Below are 23,591 nucleotides of genomic sequence, written 5' to 3' on the forward strand. Positions count from 1 at the left end.
AAATCTTATTGCAACAGTCTTTCGAAAAATCTTATGATTAATGAACTGTCGTTGCATATACGGTTATCTAATAAAGGAAAATCTTGCTAATCTGTTGGTAAGAGTATAATGAAGTGAAAGGAAATCTTCCAGCCAGACTGCTTTTATCTTTTTGTGAGCTTCTACTACAGTATGAAGTCTCGCATTGTCTTGAATCCGAAGTGGTCCTTTACGATTAGCTAACGCCAGATAGTACTGACGTAATTTTGTGTGTATTCTTAGTGACAGATAATAGACAGTTTTACTAATGATACTTTGGCTGCGTCAAATAACTCCTCATGTATTATACAAACAGATATCCAGAAAATAAGAAGAAGAAGTCGCAACTTTTTGAAAAGGAAGTCTTAGTTTGAAACATTTGGAGAGATTCTTCTAGAGATAAACATTGCTAAAATCAAAAGGTACTATATAAAGAGCAAGATTGTCGAGCTTTTTTGTATGAAAGACCCCTTAAAATTTTTGTTCGCAACATGTATTCCACAAGTTGCTCTATATACAATGTAATAAATGCCAGAAATGAATCGTAGAATTAAAAATAAAATTATCATGATATTATACTACAGTCCGTTACTTTGAAACAGGCAATTCAATGCCTTTCTGACTCTTACCTATTAGCAATCGCAACACATATCACCTCAGAGCATTTATTTTATTCCCCGACCATCTGAAGCCCAGCTTTCAAGTCATGTTTCGTTCGTTTGCTTTTCACGAGGCAAAATACGCTAAATGAAAATGATGAGGTAGGCAGAAAAGAATTAGGGAAGCCGATAATCTGCCACAACTGTCATTACTATGGTTACGAAGCAAGCAGGGAGGGAAGAAATGACCTTGAAATGCCTTTTATAAATAGCAGGCTAGAGCATTAGTCTGTACTCATATTACGTCAGCTATTAGTTTTCCTTTGCTAAGACCATTGTTTACGTACTTAATTGTTTGACATGATTGATTGATTTAATTATCATTGATTCTAATTGCCATGTTGTTGTTTCTTATACTGTCAATAGTAGTCCTTGATAGTCACTGCTTGTCTAAACAGTGTAACTGTTTGCCCGAACACTTGATGCGAAGAGCAAAGAACTCCAAACGGGCATTCCTGGGTTTGCATTTATGATTTCTATTTTTGAAAATAGTTGTTCGTAATAATATATGCTATCAAGCAGTGAAATTAATCGAAAGGCATATTTTGCCATTTGTATAAGAATATTAATTTCTCCTTCCGAAAATAAGATTATCATTCCTTGACATAAAATTTTAGCTGTTTTAGTTTGACCAATATATGGAGAACTATGGTATTTAACGCTACGTGGAACCAAACTAAACGTTTGGCTGAATCATCATTTGGCATCAAGGATCACGAACCTTATATTTGAAAAGGAAAAATAAAAAAAAATTTACTAGCTAATCATAATTGGACGTTTGATCAGAATTTCGAATTTGGTTCAGAGAAAATTATCTACGAAACTTCTTCAGCTGATGAACTGGATTTCCTTGAGAAAAATTATCTTCTTAGTTAATGGGACTAATTGCAATCTTGCTCTTCCTAACGCTTTCAGAATTCTAATATTTTAGTTTTTCATATTTTATTAGTATTTCACCTTGACTAATGATTCTACGTTCGTTTTCGCTTTGCTCCAACCGTTGTTTTAAATAGAAGGTTATCTCTCCTTCAATGTTTGCAATTTTGCTGTTGTTGCTATTTTGTTTTAAAGAAGAGGATCTGTGCCTTATCACTCGCGAAATCGATAGTTTTTATTTAAAATCTATGCCAAACTATGATTGCTGTTTCTCCTAATTTAAAATAATTTGTTAGTGAGAACTAAACGGTTATTTTTTAATACGTTAGGCAAAGTTTTACTTCATTAAGTTCTCTTAAAATGTCATCATAAAAGGTAATCTGTTGATTTTCAAGTAGCACTTCATGTCTTTCACTACGAACCAATACTGAGTTTTCGTAATTGGCAGTGCAACTTGATCATACGTAAGGTGCATACTTTAACAAATTTCATGCTTGCATTATGTGTTAAACTCAACAGTAAAGCGACTCGATTTTACTCTTTCACAAAATTTTGGAAACCAGAATTGTCCTTTCCTGGTTTGCAATGAGAATTTAGATCCCATACTAAGCACAAATTTTAATGCGCTGTATTCTCATTACGAACTGGACTGAACTGAACTAATTGAACTGATTTTCAGTTTATTGTGTATTCTTTCATTTACGTGTGAAAGGAAAATTTGGTCTAGCTTTCTGTCGTTTTCAAAATCACAAGACATTTTGTTCTTGAAAAAGTGAAACTTCGAGTATTCCTCCTCTCCCAAATTTAAATTTTACATTTAAAGTTATAATAAATTTAAATTAATTTTATTAAATTTAAAATTTTCATTTAATGAAATTAAAAATTATTGTTGTTAAACTATTTCTGATTTTACAATTCATTCTGGGAATATTTTATGCGGGATAATTCTTATGATATATTGAAGAGAAGCAAACCATTCTGAAATTTAAAATCAAGCACAAATTTAGATTAATAATGATTTTATTGATTACATGTACATATTGACCCTTTTATTTTCTATCAAATCTGAAAATAAGAGGGGAAAAAATGCGCAATGCAGAAACTTCTTCCGTTTACAATCGAATACCTCAAAGAAGAATTTATTACTAAATATTCCTTAATTAAAAAAATTAATTAAGAAATTAAATATAATACTTATATAAACAATATCCTGCTCTATTTTAAATAAAAAGAGCAATTACCGTTTTAAATCTTAAATCAAAACTTAGTTATAAAATAAAATTAAAATTCAACACGCTGCCCAACTAGGATAGTAGTTAGCGACGCTGACTGCCGTACCGAAGAGCCCAGGTTAGAGTCTCGGAGAAAACATGGATATTTGTAAATGTATAATGCGTGTGCGGCCCGGGGGAGGACTCTAAATACGCGGCGACCCGAGTGTCCTCTGGAGGGGTTGCGGATAGGGCAAGAGGGCTGGGAAACCCTTGGACTCCGTATCCCCTGAGTGCTCCCTATGGAGGTAGGAAGTAATGGTAGGAAGTTCCTACCTCCATGGTGCTCCCCATAAAAACTGGGGGGGGGGGAACTGAACAAAGTCGTTCTGTCACCTTTATTGTACTCAACGCTCTTACCAACGATAGATGCAATCTTGCTCGCTTTGCCACGATGAATTTCGTGAGTTTGTTCTGATGTTACTGTCGAACAAGTGAGATAAGTCGCAATAAAAACAATAATAACAAAATTCAAAACAAAAGGAACTTTATAAAAACCTGGAGTTTGTTTTTGTAATTTCTTTTTGAACGCAAAATAATGCAGAAAGGGAACTACAAAAATAATATTTAAACACCATAATATGATTTGAATAATGTAAGAAAATAAGATATTACTGTCTATACATTACTTAATTTTATCATCACCAACTGAACTTATTCTGGTTTCTGAGAAACTGCAAAAAGAAACAGTAGAGTCAGAAAACCTGAAAACGATGTACTATTAAACATCAGAAACATATTTTATTTGCCACATTTAGAGTAAAAAGCAACACTCATTTCAAAATAATTTTAAGAAGGACAGATAAGTTAACTCCTTAAACGATTCATTTCATATGCAAACAAGAAACTCACTCTTATAAAATAAAAACTCTTATGCATTGTGGATTATTAACAGCATACTTTCGTGCTTCTGATCTTTATTTGCAATGAAAAGTCACAATAACGCGTTTAAAAAACAAAACACGCAAACACAAAGAAAAAGCCATTTGCGACCTGATCATTTTGGATTTCAACCAGTCGTAAACATATATTTTTAAATAAAAGGTGAACCATAACAAATCAGTTTGAAAATGTTACATTTAAAATGTTTGGTAACATAGTGTAAATGTAGCGTTAAACTTTTTAAATAAGAAAGAGAAGAAAAAGAAGTGTTGAAGAATGAAAGAATTGCATTATTGTCTCATAAATCGCTTATTTTATAAATGTTGAACAGCTGAAGGTAAATACAATTTATTTTATTGTATTTTATTGAGATAGAACAAGGCATAATTCCTCTACCTGACTCCGAAAAAATAATTACAAACATAAGTCGACTGTTTTATTTTAGGTTCTAACTCCTCAGAAAACGCTTTATATTTCCCAGACGTAGAATGGCAACAGTTTCCTATTTTGAAAGGGCGTTATATTCGGTGATCACAGAATTATAGGGTCACATTAGCTAATGCAAACAGTAACACCTGCTTTCATGTGTTAATAATATTTTTTATTAAAATTCTTAGTCTTCTTGTTCGGTAGGCTGCTTGTAGGAAACTGACTACGCAAGTTCTGAGCATGGGTTCTAATCCTGGGCTAGACATAAACTTCATCTCGAGAGATAGCTGGTAGAGAAAGAGAAAAAAACTGGTTGAATCTTAGGCCGATAGCTTTCGTATGTTTTTAAATCATAAAATCCAATTTAAAAGTCTTAAGAGCAGAAAATTAATAAAGCACGTATGACAGTAATTAACAAAGTATTAGCTCTAAAAATTAAAATAATAGCATAGCAAAATATCATAAGACATTTAGTGCAAAATAATCAGCTAATTAAAACGAAAACAGCCATTTATCGATAACCTGCTGATTAATCTTAATAAAATTTGCAAAATTAAATTAGATCTTACTCATCCTTATTGGAGCACCTCGATAATATGCACTAAAATTTCAGTAAATCGTCTTTTTAAGCGACTGGAGAGCTTGCTAGTCCAGATCAGTCTCCTTCTCACTTGAGTGCTGATTTTAAATATAAAAAATATTCAGAAAAGTAAAGTCTCGTCTTACACGTCTGAAAAATGAAGAAAGAAAAAATATCCCCCCCCCTCAAAAAAACGAATAATGAAGAAATTGCTTTTTCCGAGGAATACGGAAATTCTCGGAAAACGCTAAACGAGTTTTGCATCAAAACAAAGCACCGAAGACAGTGACCAAAAAAACAAAAACACCACGAGTGAACAAATCAGAATTTCGAGACATTAAACGAGTTTTGCATTAAAACAAAGCACCGAAGACAGTGACCAAAAAAACAAAAATACCACGAGTGAACAAATCAGAATTTCGAGACATTAAAGAAATATTACTGTGATAATAGCTCAAATTTCTGAGATCTTGAAATGTGACAGTTTTTATTGCACTTCTCAAAGAAAAAGCTACGAAAATCTCTTGAAAAAAAACTTGATGATGAAAACTTTTAATGTTATTATTGGTTGGACAGAACGTTTTAAAGAAACAAAGTGGGAGTAAAAGTTGTCCTAGTAAAAAATACAGTAAGCACCTCATTGACAATTTTTTTTTATGCAGACATGAGTGGAAAAGGAAAATGGAAGTCATTGGTGATCAAGTAATGCAAAAGCTAAGGTGCTTTAAATATCTGCACTTTATTCCGAACAATGATTACTAATATTTGACGAATTTGCTTATTGCTTTTATGGCTAGAACAGAAAAATGAAGTATTCAGCCATCAGAAAAGCAGTTCCTTAGATTGTGTATGACAAAGCCACGAGCAGATGATCAAGAGCTTCAAAATTCTGAACTTGATTAAGAACAACATTTTATAATATTGTTTGATACCCGTAGAACCGCCCAGATGGAAAAGTGGTTAGTGACGCTGACTACCGTGTGCCGAAGGGCCGGATTCGAATCAGGGTAGAAGGATGGAAACCCTTCGGTCAATCCCCAGGCGTGTTCTCCTTCGGAAGCCCGATGGTATACCATGGGACGAAATTTTAGCAGTTAGCATAAAATTTTAAACCTCCAGCAATCTGTATAAACCAAATACACAGATAATTTTATCCGGGCAAACGGGCTGGCTATATGGAAGTTGTCGCCATTTTCTCCATGTTTGACATCAATACAAGCCAGTTTTAATAAAGAAGGTCCTCCACTAAAGCATCATTTCCCTTACGCAAATCGAGTTTTTTGTCATTATCAAGTAAATAACGAAGAATCTAAACTGCTTTGGAAACGTGACAGCTCTCTCTTTCAATAATTAACTTAAAGCATATTAATTAATTAATTAAAAGGTAAAGCTAATTAAAGCATATTAATTTTCAAGTAATTTCTGGAGAGGGTATGACAAATTGGAATATCGCATCAGACAAAATGTTAGCCGCCTTTCTGTTTTCAAAAGGAATCAAATTAAGCGGACTCGATTATTTATGAAGTCCTAAAAACAAAAAAGCTTATAAATTATTGGGTTCATAATTTAGAAACTACATTTAAAACGATGTAAATTTTCTGAATAAATGTCATAGCTCATAAAAACGTATACCATAGTACATAAAAGGCGTTCATTAAAATTCAAGTTCACTGCACGAATTATATATAATTGGAAATGTGAAGTAGATAGCAAAGATGTAGGATACTGAGATAAAGTATAATCGCAATAATGGTCCTGTAAGTCAAACAACACTATGGGAGAATACACTGGTGTGCAAAAATTAAGGACGAAGACGAAAAATTAGCATATCAGCTGAACGAAGAGGCAGAGCGGACAGAAAGACCAATCAGGAGATTAAGTAAGGTGATGTATGGTAGCACATGCGCAGATATGCAGGTAGACGTGATGGGGAAGTGTCTGAGTAGTATAAAGCATGTTGTCGGTGTAAGATCAGTATTTCTGGCAAAGAGATTGCACGCCGTATAGCAGTTAAAATCACACCGAGTTGCTGCCTCAGCGAGAAATGGCGAATAATCAATCTGTTAGACGACATCTGGATGCTTTTACCCGAGGTCGAATCATTGGAAAGTTGGAGGAAGGCCGCAGTGTGACAAGTGTGGCTGCAGAGTTCCTAATTGCTCACAGCATCGTTTCACGACTTTGGAGACAATTTCAAACTACAGGAACAGCTATCCGGGGGATTTAGTAGTGGTCGTCCACGAGGAACCACACCCGCAGATGACCGGTATATTGCCTTTACAGGCCAGAAGAAACAGGCGGCAGACAGCGGGAGAAATCGCTAGACACACGACACAGGCGACTGGACGACCGATATCGCGGTTTACCGTGGCCAGAAGACTGCACGGTGGTGGTCTGTTTGCACGACGCCCAGTACGGTGTGTACCTCTAATGCCTGCCCATCGGAGAAGGCGTTCTCTGTGGTGCCGGGAACACCGGAATTGGAGAGACAATGAATGGGGACGAGTACTCTCTACAGATGAGAGCAGATTCAGTCTGAGTAGCGATTCTCATCGCATACTCATCTGGAGAGAGCGGAGAAGCCGCAATCATCCCTCGAACATCATTGAAAGGGACAGGTATGGAGGTAGCGGTGTTCTCGTTTGGGGAGGCATCATGCTTGGTAGTCGTACAGACCTTCACATCTTCGACGCAGGTTCAGTCAACGGGACCCGTTATTGTAACGAGATTCTTCTTCCATATGTGCGTCTTTTTAGAGGCGCTATGGTTCCGCAGTTCCTTTTCATGGACGACAATGCACCATGTCATCGCACAGTAGCTGCCGAACAGCTCTTAGAGAGTGAGATATTGAACGTATGGATTGGCCGGCATGATCTCCGGATCTCAATCCCATCGAGCATGTATGGGATTTTCTAGGCAGACGCTTGGCAGCTCGTACCTTACCACCAGTAACGATTCCGGAGCTTCGATTGGCGCTGCAAGACGAATGGGCAGCAATGCTTCAACAACTCATTGACACCCTCATTCTCAGCATGGGCAGACGCTGTAAAACCTGCCTAGCAGTCAGGGGAGATCATATACCCTATTAAAGACCGGATGTTTCTTGCTGGACACCCATCATAGGGATGTTTCGGCCTTCAGTCGCATTGCGCTCCATGCTACTTTTTCAATAAAGCTTCTTTTTATCCCTCTGATTTCTCTTTTAGTAAGTGTTGCTTACATTACTCATGTCCTTACGTATTGGGGATCTTACGGTATTAAATGTGTTGATTTGGAAAGCTTTTGTACAAAGTTATATTGAAAAAACCGTCTCGTCCTTAATTTCTGCACACCAGTGTATTATGACGGTTTTTCCTACTGAAGGAACTACTTGATTCAAATAACGCTTTGTTAAGATTCTAAGAATTTACATAATGAATGTAAGAAAGAACTTCTTTTGGAAATTCAGAGATTTCATAATTTTGAAATGAACAGATATTGAAACTTGGGCAAACGCGAAATGATAAATTTAGCTTTCATAAAATTTCATTTCATAGAATAAAAGCAGTATGAATTTATGAAGAATTTATCAGTTTTATTGGCAAAATCTTTGATTTTACACTTTGTATACAAAAATAGTTATTAAAAATTTTTAAATTAATTTTCTTACGACTGCTTTTATATTTTGATTTTGTTGGCATTTGTTTCTATAGCCTTTTTTAAAAAGATTTCAAACAACCTGTCCAATGATGATTAAGCCTATCGCTAGTTTAACACTTAATCCTAAAATGATTAATGTCAGTATTATTGAAGATATTGGTGGCTCAAGAAATTACAGCTTGGTTTGGATAGTTAATTAGTTATGCTGTTGCTTCAGTATACTGAAAAATTTCTTTCACATCGTCTCTTGTAATTGCTCTCGTTTTGTTGCTGTCTTCTTCATTCTCTAAAGACATTGGCTTTCTCCCTCATCCTTTTCTTTTTCTTGCTCCCTTCTTGCCTCCTGTAGCTTTTCAATGGTCAGTTGAAGCCCTGTGCTTCTGTACCAGCTTCTCTGTAATTAATCTGAGCTAATAAGTCAAACAAAATAAATAAATGAATACGTTTAAAAACAAACTAACACAACTGAAAACGGCTTAGATAAAAATTACTTGCGTGTATTATGGCCTTGATTAAGCAAAAACGAAAATTAAATTTTTAAACTGTAACTATTTAATTTTAAAGACAAAAGTGCACATTGTACACGTAGTAAATAAAAAAATTTAATATATACTTACGAAGTTTACTGCTTGTTTAAGAAATAAAATGAAAAATTGCAAACAGCGCTCGTCGCACATTAGGTAGGCAACCAAAAATATAGGCAAAGTAAGTAACAACTAAATTACAGTACAGTAAAATCTTTCGTAGGCAAATAAAGGCAATTTTGAAAATCATAATAAAAGCAATTTTGAATGCGAAATTTAGACTGTGAGATAAAAATACGTAATGGGCTAACAGTCTGAAGACTAATATGTGGTAAACATTTGTACTGTGTTTCTGCCATCTAGTGTAACAAGCCTTATCCAATTAGTAAACCAAAAGCTAAATCATATAAAGGTAAACAAAAAGGTAAATTACAGATCTCTTTCTACCTGTCGATATGTAAATTTTGAAAATAATGTCTATGATTTTTCAGAAACACTTCGCTTTAAAATAAGTCAAATTTAGTTTATCTCTCGTTTGAGAAGCTATAAAGAAGAATACTCTACGTAGTTGTTGGCGTAAATTGTGGACTAGGATCACGCTCGTAGATGACGATTCGAGTAACGAAGATTCTTTTGGTTATAAAACACGTTACCTGCTCGTGATTGGGATCTTGGATGTAGTTATATATTCGGAGAAAGTTAGCCTCACTGGAGAGATCAGGCTTTGGTGGATGTAGACAATTCTCTTTCCAACAGACTCTTTGAAGATGACGAAGAAATAATCGGACAGTACTGCAAAAAGAGAAAAATGATGATGAGGGAGAGGGTGAAGTTGAAGACGACACTTACAACAAGAAAATTAGGTGGAATAGAGGAGATGAAGGATTGCAGTTTTTCATAAGAAGTGCTAAGAAATGTTCATCTATGTCAGTACAAGATGTTATAAGGCTTCATTGGACACACAAAGAATTAGTTAAATTACAGAGGCAATTTTGTAAGCAGGAAGCCATTTTCGAATGGCTTCCTGCTTACAGACTTACTGCTGCTGCTGGTTATACGCAATCAGAATAAGAAATTTGCAGCTTTCATGTGATAATATATATGGTAATTTTAAAATGTTGTTTTTAATTTTGTTTTTCTGAAATACGAAATCATGTGTAAACGTTTTAATCTTAAATAATCTACACGATTTTTAATTTTGTTTATTTAATTGTGTCGAATAGCTCGAAAACCTTGACCAATGGACATCGCATGCTGCAATTTCTACAGATGGCATCATAAATCATGAATAAGTTCGTTCTAGAAATATATTCAATTAAGTAGAATCCCCTAGGTCCCGTTACTGCTGATCTGCTGTACATACTAAAGAAACTTTAATACTGACATTTTAAAGCTTAGTCAGGCCACGATACTATAAAGGATTCCACAATCCAAACAATAAAAGCCAAGTAAACAGACAAAGGAATTAAAACTTCGGCATAGTTGAAAATTACTTAAAAATAATTTAATTAGTAATTATTATTTATACCTCTAATATTATCAAGAATGAGCGGTCTTTATCACGTTAACTGTTATATGCACGTATATGTTTTTAAAAATTAAATCAGATTGGTAATTTTTTTAACTTATAGAAAATATTTTATCCAATTTTAAGAAGTATCCGAAGAATTTATTTGTATTGCAATGTTAAAAATATTGTAATGGCTCATAGCTAGAGTAATTTCGGATCTAGAGACCAAAATGGTATACAGGAAATGTTCCTACCACAAGAATAAGTTCATATCCAGAGATCGAAATGGAATCTAAGAAATGTTTGTTCTGGAAAACTTCGCACTTTAAGCTGTTCGTAAGTCGATGTACCACTGTAGAATATATTTCACTGACTGTTCTCTAAATTGTTTAATACAAATTTAGAGAACAGTCAGTCTCAAAACATCCATTAAATCAAATTCTTAATTGAAAGATTATGTATCATTTCTATTCATTTGTTTAAGAGAGTTTTGGTTTGTGTAGGCGTATCATTAAAGCAGAATACAGCATTAGTCTTTGAACAAAATAATCAATAATATCAAATTTTAAAATTTAGTAAACACTCGGCTATATCACTGGCGCATTAGTAACTCAAATCAAATATCGAATAAATTGATAAGCATGTACAATTCACTAGTTAGATACCTCAAACAGTAGATCACAGCCAGTAATAAAATACCACCGCCTGTTGAACTAGCGCTCTATATGTCTTATATTTAACTTTATGTATTATATTTACTCATTTCACAATAGCTTTTTGAGAAAAGAAGAAAAAAGAAGAATAAATAACAAATTATTCAATACACTTTAATTATTACTCCTTACATATATAAAAGTATTTTTTAGACTTTATGCCTAGGTGATTTTATATATTAAATCAGTGCTCCGCAACCTTTACTCACCTGCGACGTGCAAAAAAATCTTTCTGGAATTTCGTGGCACACCAAAGAGTTCCGAGTTATCAAGGAAGTGCCGAAGAAATTCAAATGCTGACACACTTACAATCACACGCACAACCACACAACAGTGAAATATATAAAAACTTTTAAAATAGACATTATTAAGGAAAAAAAATTGTCATTGTGTATTAAATACATGATAAAAAATTGGAAAATGTCAAATACATGTATTTGATTGCGGCACACCTATATACTACTCATGGCACACCAGTGTGCCGCGGCACACCGGTTGCGGAGCACTGTATTAAATGATGAACGTATGTTGCTACGAACTTCTGTTCAAAATACAACCTTTCAAATAACTTTCATTTATTTCATAAAATATTTATAACATGATACATTGATTTGAATTTCTCTTGTTAATAAAGCTTTGCTTAAAAAACATAGACTCCTGTGAAACTTTAATTTCTAAATTTCATCATTAAGAAAATTTGGTTAAAGCGACCTTCCCGATCTTGCTGTGTTCTAGCAAGAAAAAGGGGAATCCGCTAAATTTTCCTGAAGTAAACATAACTTATGATATCAGTGCTGAAACGAATTAACGTACCGAATGCATGTGTACATTTAAAACAAGAATGAATTTTTCTTAATTACAGCTGGCATCCCATTATAACCTAGTATGTACAATAATTACAGCTGGCATCCCATTATAACCTAGTATGTACAGAAATTATTTTTGAATAAATTGAATGTACGTATAATTTTAAGAGCATAGTTCCCACTTTTGATACTTCCCGTTCATTCAGTCCTTTCGATAAATTCGCGCCCACCAGCGGCCGAGCGGTAAAGTCGCTGAACACTGATAGTTCGGTCCGAGGTTCGAATCCCGCCAACGGGCTGGCTGCATGTGCGTTTTCGTGGTTTTCCCCATGTGCACCATGTATACGAGCCAGTTTCCCTTAGAAAGTCCTCCACGAAGGCATTCCTCCCCTTAGGCAGTTAGCCCTCGAGGCTTTGCCATAATCACACACACACACATTTCGATAAATTCAATGTTTATATCTCGTTATTAATTAATTCTATAAACATGTTTGTTGATTCTTGTTTTGTAATCAGTCATAAATTATTATTCATAACTTGTAATTCTGTGTCAGAAATGTAAGCATGTTTGATGGGTTTCAATCATATTTTCTTTCGCAAGAAAACTCTTCTTTTATGCTGCAATAAATGTACGGAGATCCTTATTTAAAATTATGATTGTTGTTTGCGAAAGATCAGGCCTCTACATTTCGAACATACATTTCCTTAAATAAAAAATCTGATGTGTACACCACATGACTTCCTTGTACGGAATATTAAATTATACGCATTTTTTCTTGCATTTCATTTAAACTTATTGGATTGAATTAAATCTACTTCGCCGACAGCGCATAAACCACAATAGAATAAATGCATTCTTTAAAATTCACTCTAGTATTTGTTTACCATAGCGACACTCTGGCGCTAGATTCACTTAACAGTACTATATTTCGTTCATATTATAACTCATAATGCACAAAATTTATATCATTTAAAGAATAGAATTATCTAATCGTTGCCACATGTTCTATTCAAATACTATAATAAAGCTAGAATGATATATAAAAGTAATTAAGCAAACAAAACAAAAAAGAAACAGTTTTTCACAGACGATTGAGTATTTCTCATTCAATTAATTCAGTACTCACTTCGCGAGAAAGCAAACATACATAAAAACTCAAAACATCTATATTAAAAATTACGAAGTAAATCTTAAACACTTATTTCCTCGAAAAAATTCCAGAAAGGATTAAGCATGATTTAATTGGCAATAATAAATGAAGGCGTTATCTTTGCTGTTGCGAAGCTAAGTTTCTCTAGATTGGCAACAAATCCACTAATCTGCTGTTTCAAATGTAAACAATAAATGGCCGCCGTCACAAAAAAGGGCTTAGCGGCACTTAAACAACTTTAAAATTGTTGATAATTCTAAAAGTATTGCACACAGATTTACTAAAGGCATAAAAACCTTAACCGGAAGATAAATACAACATAATTCAACCATTTTTAAAGCAAAAAATGTATAATTTACAAACATATAAGTGTAAAGAAACTGAGATCGCTGAGCCGGGTAACAGAGTGGATATATATATAAATATATTTATACACGTTTGGTGCTGCCGATTGCAACCAAAATACGAGGTGCACATCTACATGTTATAGCAGTCCTATATACAAAATGCGAGATACGTACGCACGTACCTACATACGTTCGTACAGACGACACGAAAAATTCTCTTCAGAATTCATTTTAAAGCAGTTTTATAATTTTTTTGGAGGAAACGAGTCTTTTATTCTGTCCTTACGTTCAGATGTCACGCAAAAACATCGTTAAATTGCATTCGATAGCGGTCAAAATGGATATTTTTGTTGAAATATGCTGCCTGAAACTTTTCGCGATTACAATACTTCCTTTTTACTCCGTACAAGGAAGTAAAAAAGCAGTAGTTCAGCTACAGAAGCAAATCTTTCAAACAATTTAGAACAGAGGAAAAGGAAAATATATGTTATTATTACTAATAAAAAGATATCTAAAATTATTGTTAGCTTAAAAAAAAGTTAACGAAGTTAAAGTTTTTTTTTTTTTTTTTTTTTTTTTTTTTTTTTTTTTTTTTTAATAATAAATGAGAATTTCTGTGAAAGCAGCTTAGAATATGGGAATACGGTCTAGCAAATGGGTAGAACACTAACAAATGGGTTCTATTAAGGAAGACATCTAAAGTGAAGATTTCGTCACACCTTCCAAACTGAAGAAACTCAGGTATTCCATCAAAGGACCCAGAGCTTCAATTATGTAGGAATATACCGAATCCAAGTTTCTGCATTTCTCACTTTCCAAACGAAATTGCAGTTATAACCAGACCCTTATGTAAGATGAGCTGCGATACATTATATAACTGATTCGTAAAACAAGCAGAAATTTCACTTACTCTATAATATTAAAATAGGAACCTCAAGGTTATTTTCTGTCCCTTTCCCGATTTGACTCGTAACCATGGAAATACCAGTTGCGGAAAAAGGTCGAATCGCTTGATTTTCCTCTCGAAAGAAATCTGACTAGAACTACAGCCTCTAATGATATGGAAAAAATAAATGCTATGCGGTAATGATGATGAGAAGTACATTACAAATGATGGGGCTAATAATGTCCTCGAAGGACCTGTTTTAAATAACAGACTACAGTACAATACTTTTGTTAGAAGTTAGTAAAACTCTCATTAATTCGAATAACTCAATGTATACTGAATTTCAGTTTTCCTCAGAAGAACAAAGTGTGCGGGAAAATTTAACCACCTAAGCTACAAGTGGTCGGAATGGGAATAATTTAAGAAATTTCATTTATTTTTTACATTTTTTATTATTGATTTTTTAGTAATTGATACATTAAATAATTATTAATGCATCAATAACTGTATTATTAATGTATCAATAACTGTATTATTAATGTATCAATAACTGTATTGATACATTACAAAGTATTTAATATATTCCTTCAAAAGGGAATTTGGAACTTTTAGAAACTAATAAAATAAACTCTTTAAAATCTATAAAGATTCGATGCGTGGAGTAAAGAGCCTACTCCTGTATCGGATAGAACAAATACAGACTTTTTCTTATTTTCAGAAATTTGTAGAACACATCTAAACTTTCATGATTTTTGTAAGAGTACGATTCATTCTTGAATTTTTAAGCCATTCTGTTTACTTCACCTGTGAAAGAATATCTTCTGTTATGAACCGTATTCAGTCGATGATAAATCCAGGTAAAATAATTTTTAGACACTAAAAGCTGTACCATTTGCGAGAACGACGTTGGATCATACAACATGACAAATTTTAAGATACGATATTTCATTAGCAAAATATTCATGGTATGATCCTGTTGATCTCCAAGAAGTTCTTGAGCTTTGATATGAGTTCTATTCCTTAAGAATTCAAGCTCAACATATATTACATATTTCTAACTTTGTACCATCTCGATATCCTGCTCTATCCGACCCAAATTATTCTAATCTTAAAATATTTTAATGAAAAGAATATTTAAAAAATAATAAAAATCTGAAAGCCTTCAGATATTACATTACGCCGGGCGTTTTTTTAACATTTTGTGTGTTACCTTTATTTATTAAATATCATGTTCTTCGCTCTTAAACGATAAAATTCAGTTCAACTGCAATATCGCAAAATAATTTTTAAATGAGCATATCTTTAGAATTTCCGATACACAGTCTCGCGAGCTAGAGAAATTTTTTTTGTACAGTGTTGCCATTCCTTGCTTTGAAATAGTGGAGTTTGTTAATCAAAAATTCTTTAATGCCTGACAAAATATGAAATAGGTAATAACACAAATTCCAAATTAGGGCTTCCAAATGTCCATATTCGGTGGAGGATTACGTTTTCCAAAATTCGATGGCTCTAGGTACCGTTGTTTCATTACAATGCGAGAAACATACCTACATTTAATCAGATTCCTCATTGTTTAATTTCTTTATATATAATACAGGGCTGTATTATTTGGTGGCAACAGTATGAAAAGGGAATCGAGGCAGAAAGTTAATCAACGCAAAATGCCAAAACAAAATTAATAATCCTTCTGGGCTCACACCGTATGGGCTAAGAACTATTATATTTCGATCACAAGAGCACACATTTTTTAATAGTAGTATATTTACTCTTTAATCATTCACTAAACTGCTTCTTTAATCTCTAATTTTCATAATCAAATTATTTGCATAAACTTAATCTTGATATCCTTTCCACTGATATTCCTACAAAAAAAGAAGTGGCTGAATTAGATCAAAATTTATTATTGCGAACTGTAGAACTCTCTGCCTAGGAAAGAAGAAAACAACTCAACTCTCTTTTAAGGCTAAAGACTCCACAGATGTTCAGAGCGTTGACTGAGTGCGGGGCGTTGTGCTTCAGAACGGAACGGGAATGGTGGTGCATTGTTTCGTGTCGCGTCGTGCATTTCATTGTGTGCCAGTGTTTACAAGTTAATGCAGGTGTATGTTTCTAAATGTAATCATATAAGCAATGGCTGTTCGATTGTTAATGTTGTAAAAACTGTGCTATAATATTATGATCGATTGGAAATACATGGATCGGTCGTCAGCAGGAAATTTTAATTCCTTGCGGCCTTTTCTTTAGAATGTTAAATGGCGCTTGTGGGATCTCGAGCTACTCAGCAAATGAGAGCTTTTCAGACTGTCAATTCTGCATCGCAGCATGCTATTTTGGCTGCTGCACAACCTTTTTATCATCCTACTGTAAATTCACAGGATGCGAAACCTGACAGACCCATAGGCTATGGTGCATTCGGAGTGGTTTGGTGAGTGCCCAACTTCCTTTGTTTGGTTTAGTTGAGATGGCCGCGTAAAGGCATTTTTGTTGTAAACATTAGTTGCACCTGGTTTTGTTTATTATTATTTGTTAGAACTTTGTGTTTATACGTAATGTTTTGTCACACAATCGAAATTTTACATTATAGTAAAAGTTTTCGTTTATATTCAAATAATTTAATTACTTTTTGGTACACAGCTTTTTAGGGCATTTAAACGCGCTAAGCATTCTGTAATGAAAGAAAAATATGTTGCTGTCTTTTTCAGTGCAGTTTGAAATTTTTAATGGCTTATTAAATTAATGCCTTAGTTAATATACTTCCAGAATATTTTAGAATGTTAATTTTTTTCCAAATGAAGAATTTTAGCTAGTACGGAAATTTAATTTTCTGGAAAGTGTTTTTAACAGGTAATGAAGAATATGTTAGTGAAATTCTAAAATGTTAATTCTAATTTAATATTTTAAAGGATAAGTAGATATATTTATTAATAATAATACATTAATACAAATAATTACTATGTATACATTTTTCTTGCCTTGAATGAAGCAAATTTATCAATTACTTCATCAAAGTCGATCCTTTCAAATTTTTCTGTTTCCACACTTTTAAAAATCTAGATGACTTAGGGGATCTTGTCCCAGCATTGATTGTAAATATGTCAAAATTTATTTTAATTTGCTGAACGAACGTTCATAGCTGGCATTTGATAATGAAATAGTAAGGAGTATTTGAAGTGTGATTCTTAGGTTTAGAAAAACATTTTATCCATAGATCTGTAATGGAGTTTTAGGTTCCTTTTTTTTCTACTGCGGATTAGCATCTTGCAGTCACATTGACTGCCCAAAACGATTAGGAGATATTGTGGGTTTGGTATGAAATAAGCATATAATCGACAACCTTTTTAACAAAAGGAAATAGAAGACTTTATAAAGGAAAATTATAACGGCTACAAAGTTGGGAATATTCAAATTTAGTCTGTGGCATCGAAAACTATGCGTTTTAGATATGGAGTAAGGAGCGACTTGCAGCATTCCTTTTGTAGTAGGTGATTGACATGCGTTGAATGCTTCGTAGCAGTGAATATACAATGCCTCAACAAGATGAATTGAGTCGGTAGCCAGGAAGGCCATCAGTCGTTTACAAGTCAAATGCAATCCATTGTAGTGGAAGTATTGGGAGTTTCTCAAAATGTCATTTCCAGACCATGGAATCGGTTTCTGGAAACTAATTATGTTTGAGGAATTTGGGACAAGGTCGTGTTATCGTTTTAAAATAAAAAGCAGAAGCTATACATGCATTTCGTTAAAAAAATAAAAATATATCTCTTAGAGAAATAGTCTTTTAGAGAAAGAACGTTTTGTATGTGGAGGTATTTAATTGATGTACTGCAAATATTTTATTACATATTTTATCAGACAAATCAGGAAAATAAATAATTATATTACAATAATTATTAATTTTAAATATATTTTTCAGAAATCGATCAAAATAAAAACTGAAATTTTCCAGAAAATCTTGTTTGGAGACCCTTTGCGAGCGGCGCATATTATAATTTCATCATACACCTCCTTTCCCCCCCCCCATCGCTACACCACTGCTTTAAATGTTTGATTTATATTAAGGTACAAGCATCGGTAAAATCCTAGTATACGGTGCAGCCTTGGCACGACTTAAAAATTATCTCCAACACCAAAAATGATCCAAAGAACGTCTATATATATATATATACTATACACTATATGTGTGTATACTAGTATATACTATGTTTAACTATATATTTTCTTTGAATGACACGTTAACTACTCATCGTATATGTCCCGTTTTTACTGCTCATCATAAAGTCGCCAAATCCTGTGCGCACCGGATACTAGGATTAAACCCAAACATCTTACACCACTTCTCTCCTTTTGTACATTTTTTATTTTATTCTTATATTAGTAAAAAAGAAAAGGGGTTTAAAATGTGTAGTTTGACTTTCTACCTTATGTTTGGAACAAATAAATGTGTATTTTTTATACACAATATCTTAAGACAAAAGCTTTAAATATTCATACATTCAATAATTTTGAGGTTACAAAATGATCCTTTTCATGCACCATTTTTCTTTCCTTTGCTTACTTATTTATGTACTTCTTAATAAATAAAATTCTGGAAGTAAAAAATTAAGTTTTTAATGCATTTAAACAAGTGAAAAAAAATTTTAAAGTTTCCTTGTTGTTTGGAAGGAAATTTTTAACTTTTAAATATTTGTTAAAGGTTAAAAAGTTGATATTGACATTTGTAATGCAATTTACTGTTATGAAACTTATGCAATAGTAATATATTTTCTAGTCTTAAAGTGTGACAGGTTTTGAAAAGTTAAAACAGTTTACACAAAATTAAATTTTGAAAGTAAAAGAAATAGTATTTATAGTTTATACTTTAAAATAATGATACTTAACCCACAAACGTTGTATTTAGGGCTATCAGCGGTGTTTCCTTTCTGTAAAGAATTATAATTTTTGTGTATGAAATTTAGCATTTAAAAGGCCTTATAAATATGGAATATTTTCCATTTTGATATCTGACTCTATGTAAGCATGAAATATTGAGGATTTTTAACCCATCTATGGGTTAGAAAGCCATATGAACATTTATTTGTTGTTAAAGAAAAGTAATGATGAGGGAGAGAGTGAAGTTGAATACAACACATATAGCAAGAAAATTAGATGGAAGAGAGCTGATGAAGGATTGCAGATTGCTATAAGAATTGCTAAGAAATAAATGTTCATCTATGTCAGTACAAGATGTTATGAAGCTTCATTGTACACACAAAGACTTATTTAAATTACAGAGGCAATTTTGTAAGCAGAAAGCAATTCAGTATCTTACTTATTAGGTTAAAAATACAAGTTGTTGCTTAAGTGAATGTCATTGATAATAGTAGCTTAACTTATTTTGAATACAGAACATGGTGTTTAGCTTGAATTGTGCTGAAGCAGTGCCGCAAAGGTAACATCATATTCAAATCGTACAGAATAAATGATAACATGCAGTACTAAAATTTGAAAAACTTGGGTACATTGTTTGATTATTTCCACTTAATGAATCCAGTTGAAGCTGTATATGTTATTGGCTTTATTATGTAGAACTGTAGTTTAGAGCATTTCCTTATTGAAGCATAAAGAATCATGAGGAATTTCTTAATATTTATCATACAAGCATTCAGTATTTTATCTTTTAACATTATATAATACAGTCAAAAGTCGTTAATCCGGACTCGTCGGGACTTCGGCGATTCCGGATTATAGATCATCAGTTTAAATCTGGTAAGATGGCATGCAAAAATTACAAAATTAAAAATATGAAACCGTAATTTATGAAATAAAGAACAATTATGATCTAAAGGGTATCAAAATTTACAAAAAGAAAAAGCTTAATATTTATTTGTTTACTTTATTAAAACATTTCCTTCAATGTAAGTTGCTTCGTTTCATGTGATAATACTTTCTCTTTAATTCTATTAAACAGACATAATTTCTCGTTTAGTTACAAAGTTCCGCTGTTCATTATAATCCACATAAAATAAAAACATCTGCTCTGAAGATAAGGATAGTGTTTACAGATCAACTTCCAATCGGCTGTGTGAAATTCATAAACAGATTTCGGATTTCAAAACATACTTTCGCTTTGTAGATACAAATTACGTATTAGTAAATATATATTGGAAATTCTATTTGACATAATCTTTCTAATCTATCATAATCTAATAATGACGTTTCTGCCCCCACCTCTGCGGCAGAGCAGCATGAAATTGATAAACAGATTTCGGATTTCAAAACATACTTTCGCTTTGTAGTAAATATATATCGGAAATTCTATTTGACATAATCGAAAGTTCAAGCTTACTTTTATAAAATTGCTGTAACAGTCTGCAAAAAATAATAAGCCGGATCCAATTCGAAGATTAAGGAACAACGCAATCTGCAACATTAACTGAATTAGATAACTTTAGCTTAGCGTATAACTCCGTTAAACATTAAACGCGCATGCGCACAAACATATTCGCAGCCGTAAGGGTCTTATGCGCACTCGTAAACGCCTGTGTGCATGCGTGAACGCGAAGCATGCGCAGAAAGTTTGTAGCTTTGAGGTCCGGATTATAGATCATTCCGGATTATGGGTGTCCGAATTAACGACTTTTGACTGTATATGTTATTGTATGATGCTACTGTTTCAGTTAGACTAGAAATTTTATGAAGAAATTAGTTTCTATTTCTCATTTGTTTAAATAGATATGTTTGTTCTTTAACCCTTTCGCTGTCTTCTCCTGTCCACGAAAATTTTCCCCCCAGCGGCCGTCAATGTTTTTCGTAGCATGTAATGTTGTTTTCTCTGTACATCATAACTTTCCATACATGACTTTCGTAGTGGTTTCAATGAATTCGTAGTTTCATTTCAATGAATATTAAGTAAAATTATAAGGAAATAAAGCATCGTGTAAAAATAATAATATCTGCTTATTTCTAACAGCAGTATAATTTGATATCTGATCCAGACAGTCCACTCCTCCCATTTTGTTGTTGTAATCTTTTACAATTACAGTCAAAAGTCGTTAATCTGGACTCGTCGGGACTTCGGCGATTCTGGATTATCGATTTTTCCGGATTATAGATCATCAGTTTAAATCTGGTAAGATGACATGCAGAAATTACAAAATTAAAAATATGAAACCGTAATTTATGGAATAAAGAACAATTATGATCTAAAGGGTATCAAAATTTACAAAAAGAAAAAGCTTAATATTTATTTGTTTACTTTATTAAACATTTCCTTCAATGTAAGTTGCTTCGTTTCATGTGATAATACTTTCTCTTTAATTCTATTAAACAGACATAATTTCTTGTTTAGTTACAAAGTTCCGCTGTTCAAGTCCTATAATTGCTGTGTTGAGAATACGGACTAATTTGTCAATCAAAATGTTTTCGTTTTCAATAACCTCTGGGTCACTTTCTTCACTATCAAAAGCGAATTATAATGACCAGGAACTTGATTTAAATCATATCAAAGACTGAGTATATGGAGATGAAATACTACACTTAGTACTGAATTATAAACCAAATAAAATAAAAACATCTGAAGATAAGGATAGTGCTGACAGATCAACTTCCAATCCCCAGCGTGAAATTCGCTTTGTAGATACAAATTACATATTAGTAAATATATATGGGAAATTCTATTTGACATAATCTTTCTAATCTATCATAATCTAATAATGACGTTTCTGCCCCCCCTCTGCCCCAGAGCAGCGTGAAATTGATAAACAGATTTCGGATTTCAAAACATACTTTCGCTTTGTAGTAAATATATATCGGAAATTCTATTTGACATAATCGAAAGTTCAAGCTTACTTTTATAAAATTGCTCTGACAGTCTGCAAAAAATAATAAGCCGAATCCAATTCGAAGATTAAGGAACAACGCAATCTGCAACATTAACTGCATTAGATAACTTTAGCTTAGCGTATAACTCCGTTACACATTAAACGCGCATGCGCACAAACATATTCGCAGCTGTAAGGGTCTTATGCGCTCTCGTAAACACCTGTGCACATGCGTGAAAGCGACGCATGCGCAGAAAGTTTGTAGCTTTGAGGTCCGGATTATAGATCATTCCGGATTATGGGTGTCCGAATTAACGACTTTTGACTGTATTGGTTTTTTTACAGTTCTTTTCCGTGTTCCAACATCAATCATCGAGTTATTATGGACTGTACTCATCAAATGTATATCCTTCTTGTCTTTACAATTCACAACCTCATTTTTTCTCTTTTTCTGCTGAGAAGACATTGAAGCCATCTCTCACTGTCTTGCATCTTATGTAAAATGCCGCGAATATTCATAAAACCTGGGGCAAATTTAATTAGAAATAGAATGCCTGATTAGTGCTACCCTCTAGGAGGTATTAGAACAAACAAAAATAAAAACTCAAACAAGTAAACATTTAGAAAGCATTTTAAAACGTTGAAGAACGCTTGAGGCATGTTACGGCCATTCTGCGGAAGTTTCACTTGAACGTGCTAGACGTCCTACGCATGAGAAAGAGGTTAAAATTCTTCTACTTTATAGACATTTATTTTGAGCACATAATTTTTCTGCATTACATTATAATGCTAAATCTGTTCTCTGAGCATACCTAAAAAAAAGTCTTTAAAGTTTCCGTGAAGGGTAAAATTTTGTAGCTTGAAAAAAAAATTGTGTTTCAGATAATGTGAAGATATTAATGTATATACTAACGTTTCGTAACGATGTAGTATGTAATCTAGGGCATTTATTTATTTATATTTTACATGACACTGTGAAAATTAGTTTTAATAATTTGTTTCTTATTTTATTGTATGTTCCAATATACTGTGGAATTTTTATTTTATAAAGTTATTGAAATTTGAATTAAATGAAATTAGAAATATAATGGGTTATTAAATTATCTTTTCAAACTGAATCTGTTTAACTAACTAAGCTATTTGAAAGCAGAGGATTTCAGTGCTTAAGAATATTCATTTCTTTTGAATCAGATTGATTTAAGTAATAAAAATAGTAGTACTTTTCCGTTTTGCCGGCGCAAATGATAAAGTCGCCAATAATGGTTTAACTGATGCCAGACGGAATATCTTCGCTGGTAACCTTTTACGCCTCAGTTTCAAAACAAGTTGAAGCCATTTCTTATCAGATTGTTTCTTTCAATACTGGGATACAATAATATAGAATTTTTACACGATATTTAAATTTTATCCCCTAAGACAATTCACGGTAATTAAGTCAATTAGAACGCAATTACACCGCTCATCCGAATGCGAAATCAAGTGTTAAATTCATCAATTCTAA

At 33.0% G+C, this 23,591-nt stretch overlaps 1 protein-coding gene across 1 annotated transcript in view; it reads left to right on the forward strand.

The window, feature by feature from the left end:
- The first annotated feature begins 16,267 nt into the window (after window positions 1-16,267).
- The window catches only part of LOC118199368 (serine/threonine-protein kinase NLK-like), a 51,884-nt gene continuing 44,560 nt past the window's right edge, over window positions 16,268-23,591 (forward strand). The window contains exon 1 of the mRNA XM_085806514.1: window positions 16,268-16,716. Within this exon, the coding sequence (XP_085662640.1) occupies window positions 16,544-16,716 (173 nt within the window). The 5' untranslated portion in view covers window positions 16,268-16,543. The remainder of the gene's footprint in view (window positions 16,717-23,591) is intronic.

This window comes from Stegodyphus dumicola, chromosome 12 (genome assembly GCF_044657685.1).
Source record: "Stegodyphus dumicola isolate Sdum_Otavi_A_Nest chromosome 12, ASM4465768v1".
NCBI classification, from domain to species: domain Eukaryota; kingdom Metazoa; phylum Arthropoda; class Arachnida; order Araneae; family Eresidae; genus Stegodyphus; species Stegodyphus dumicola.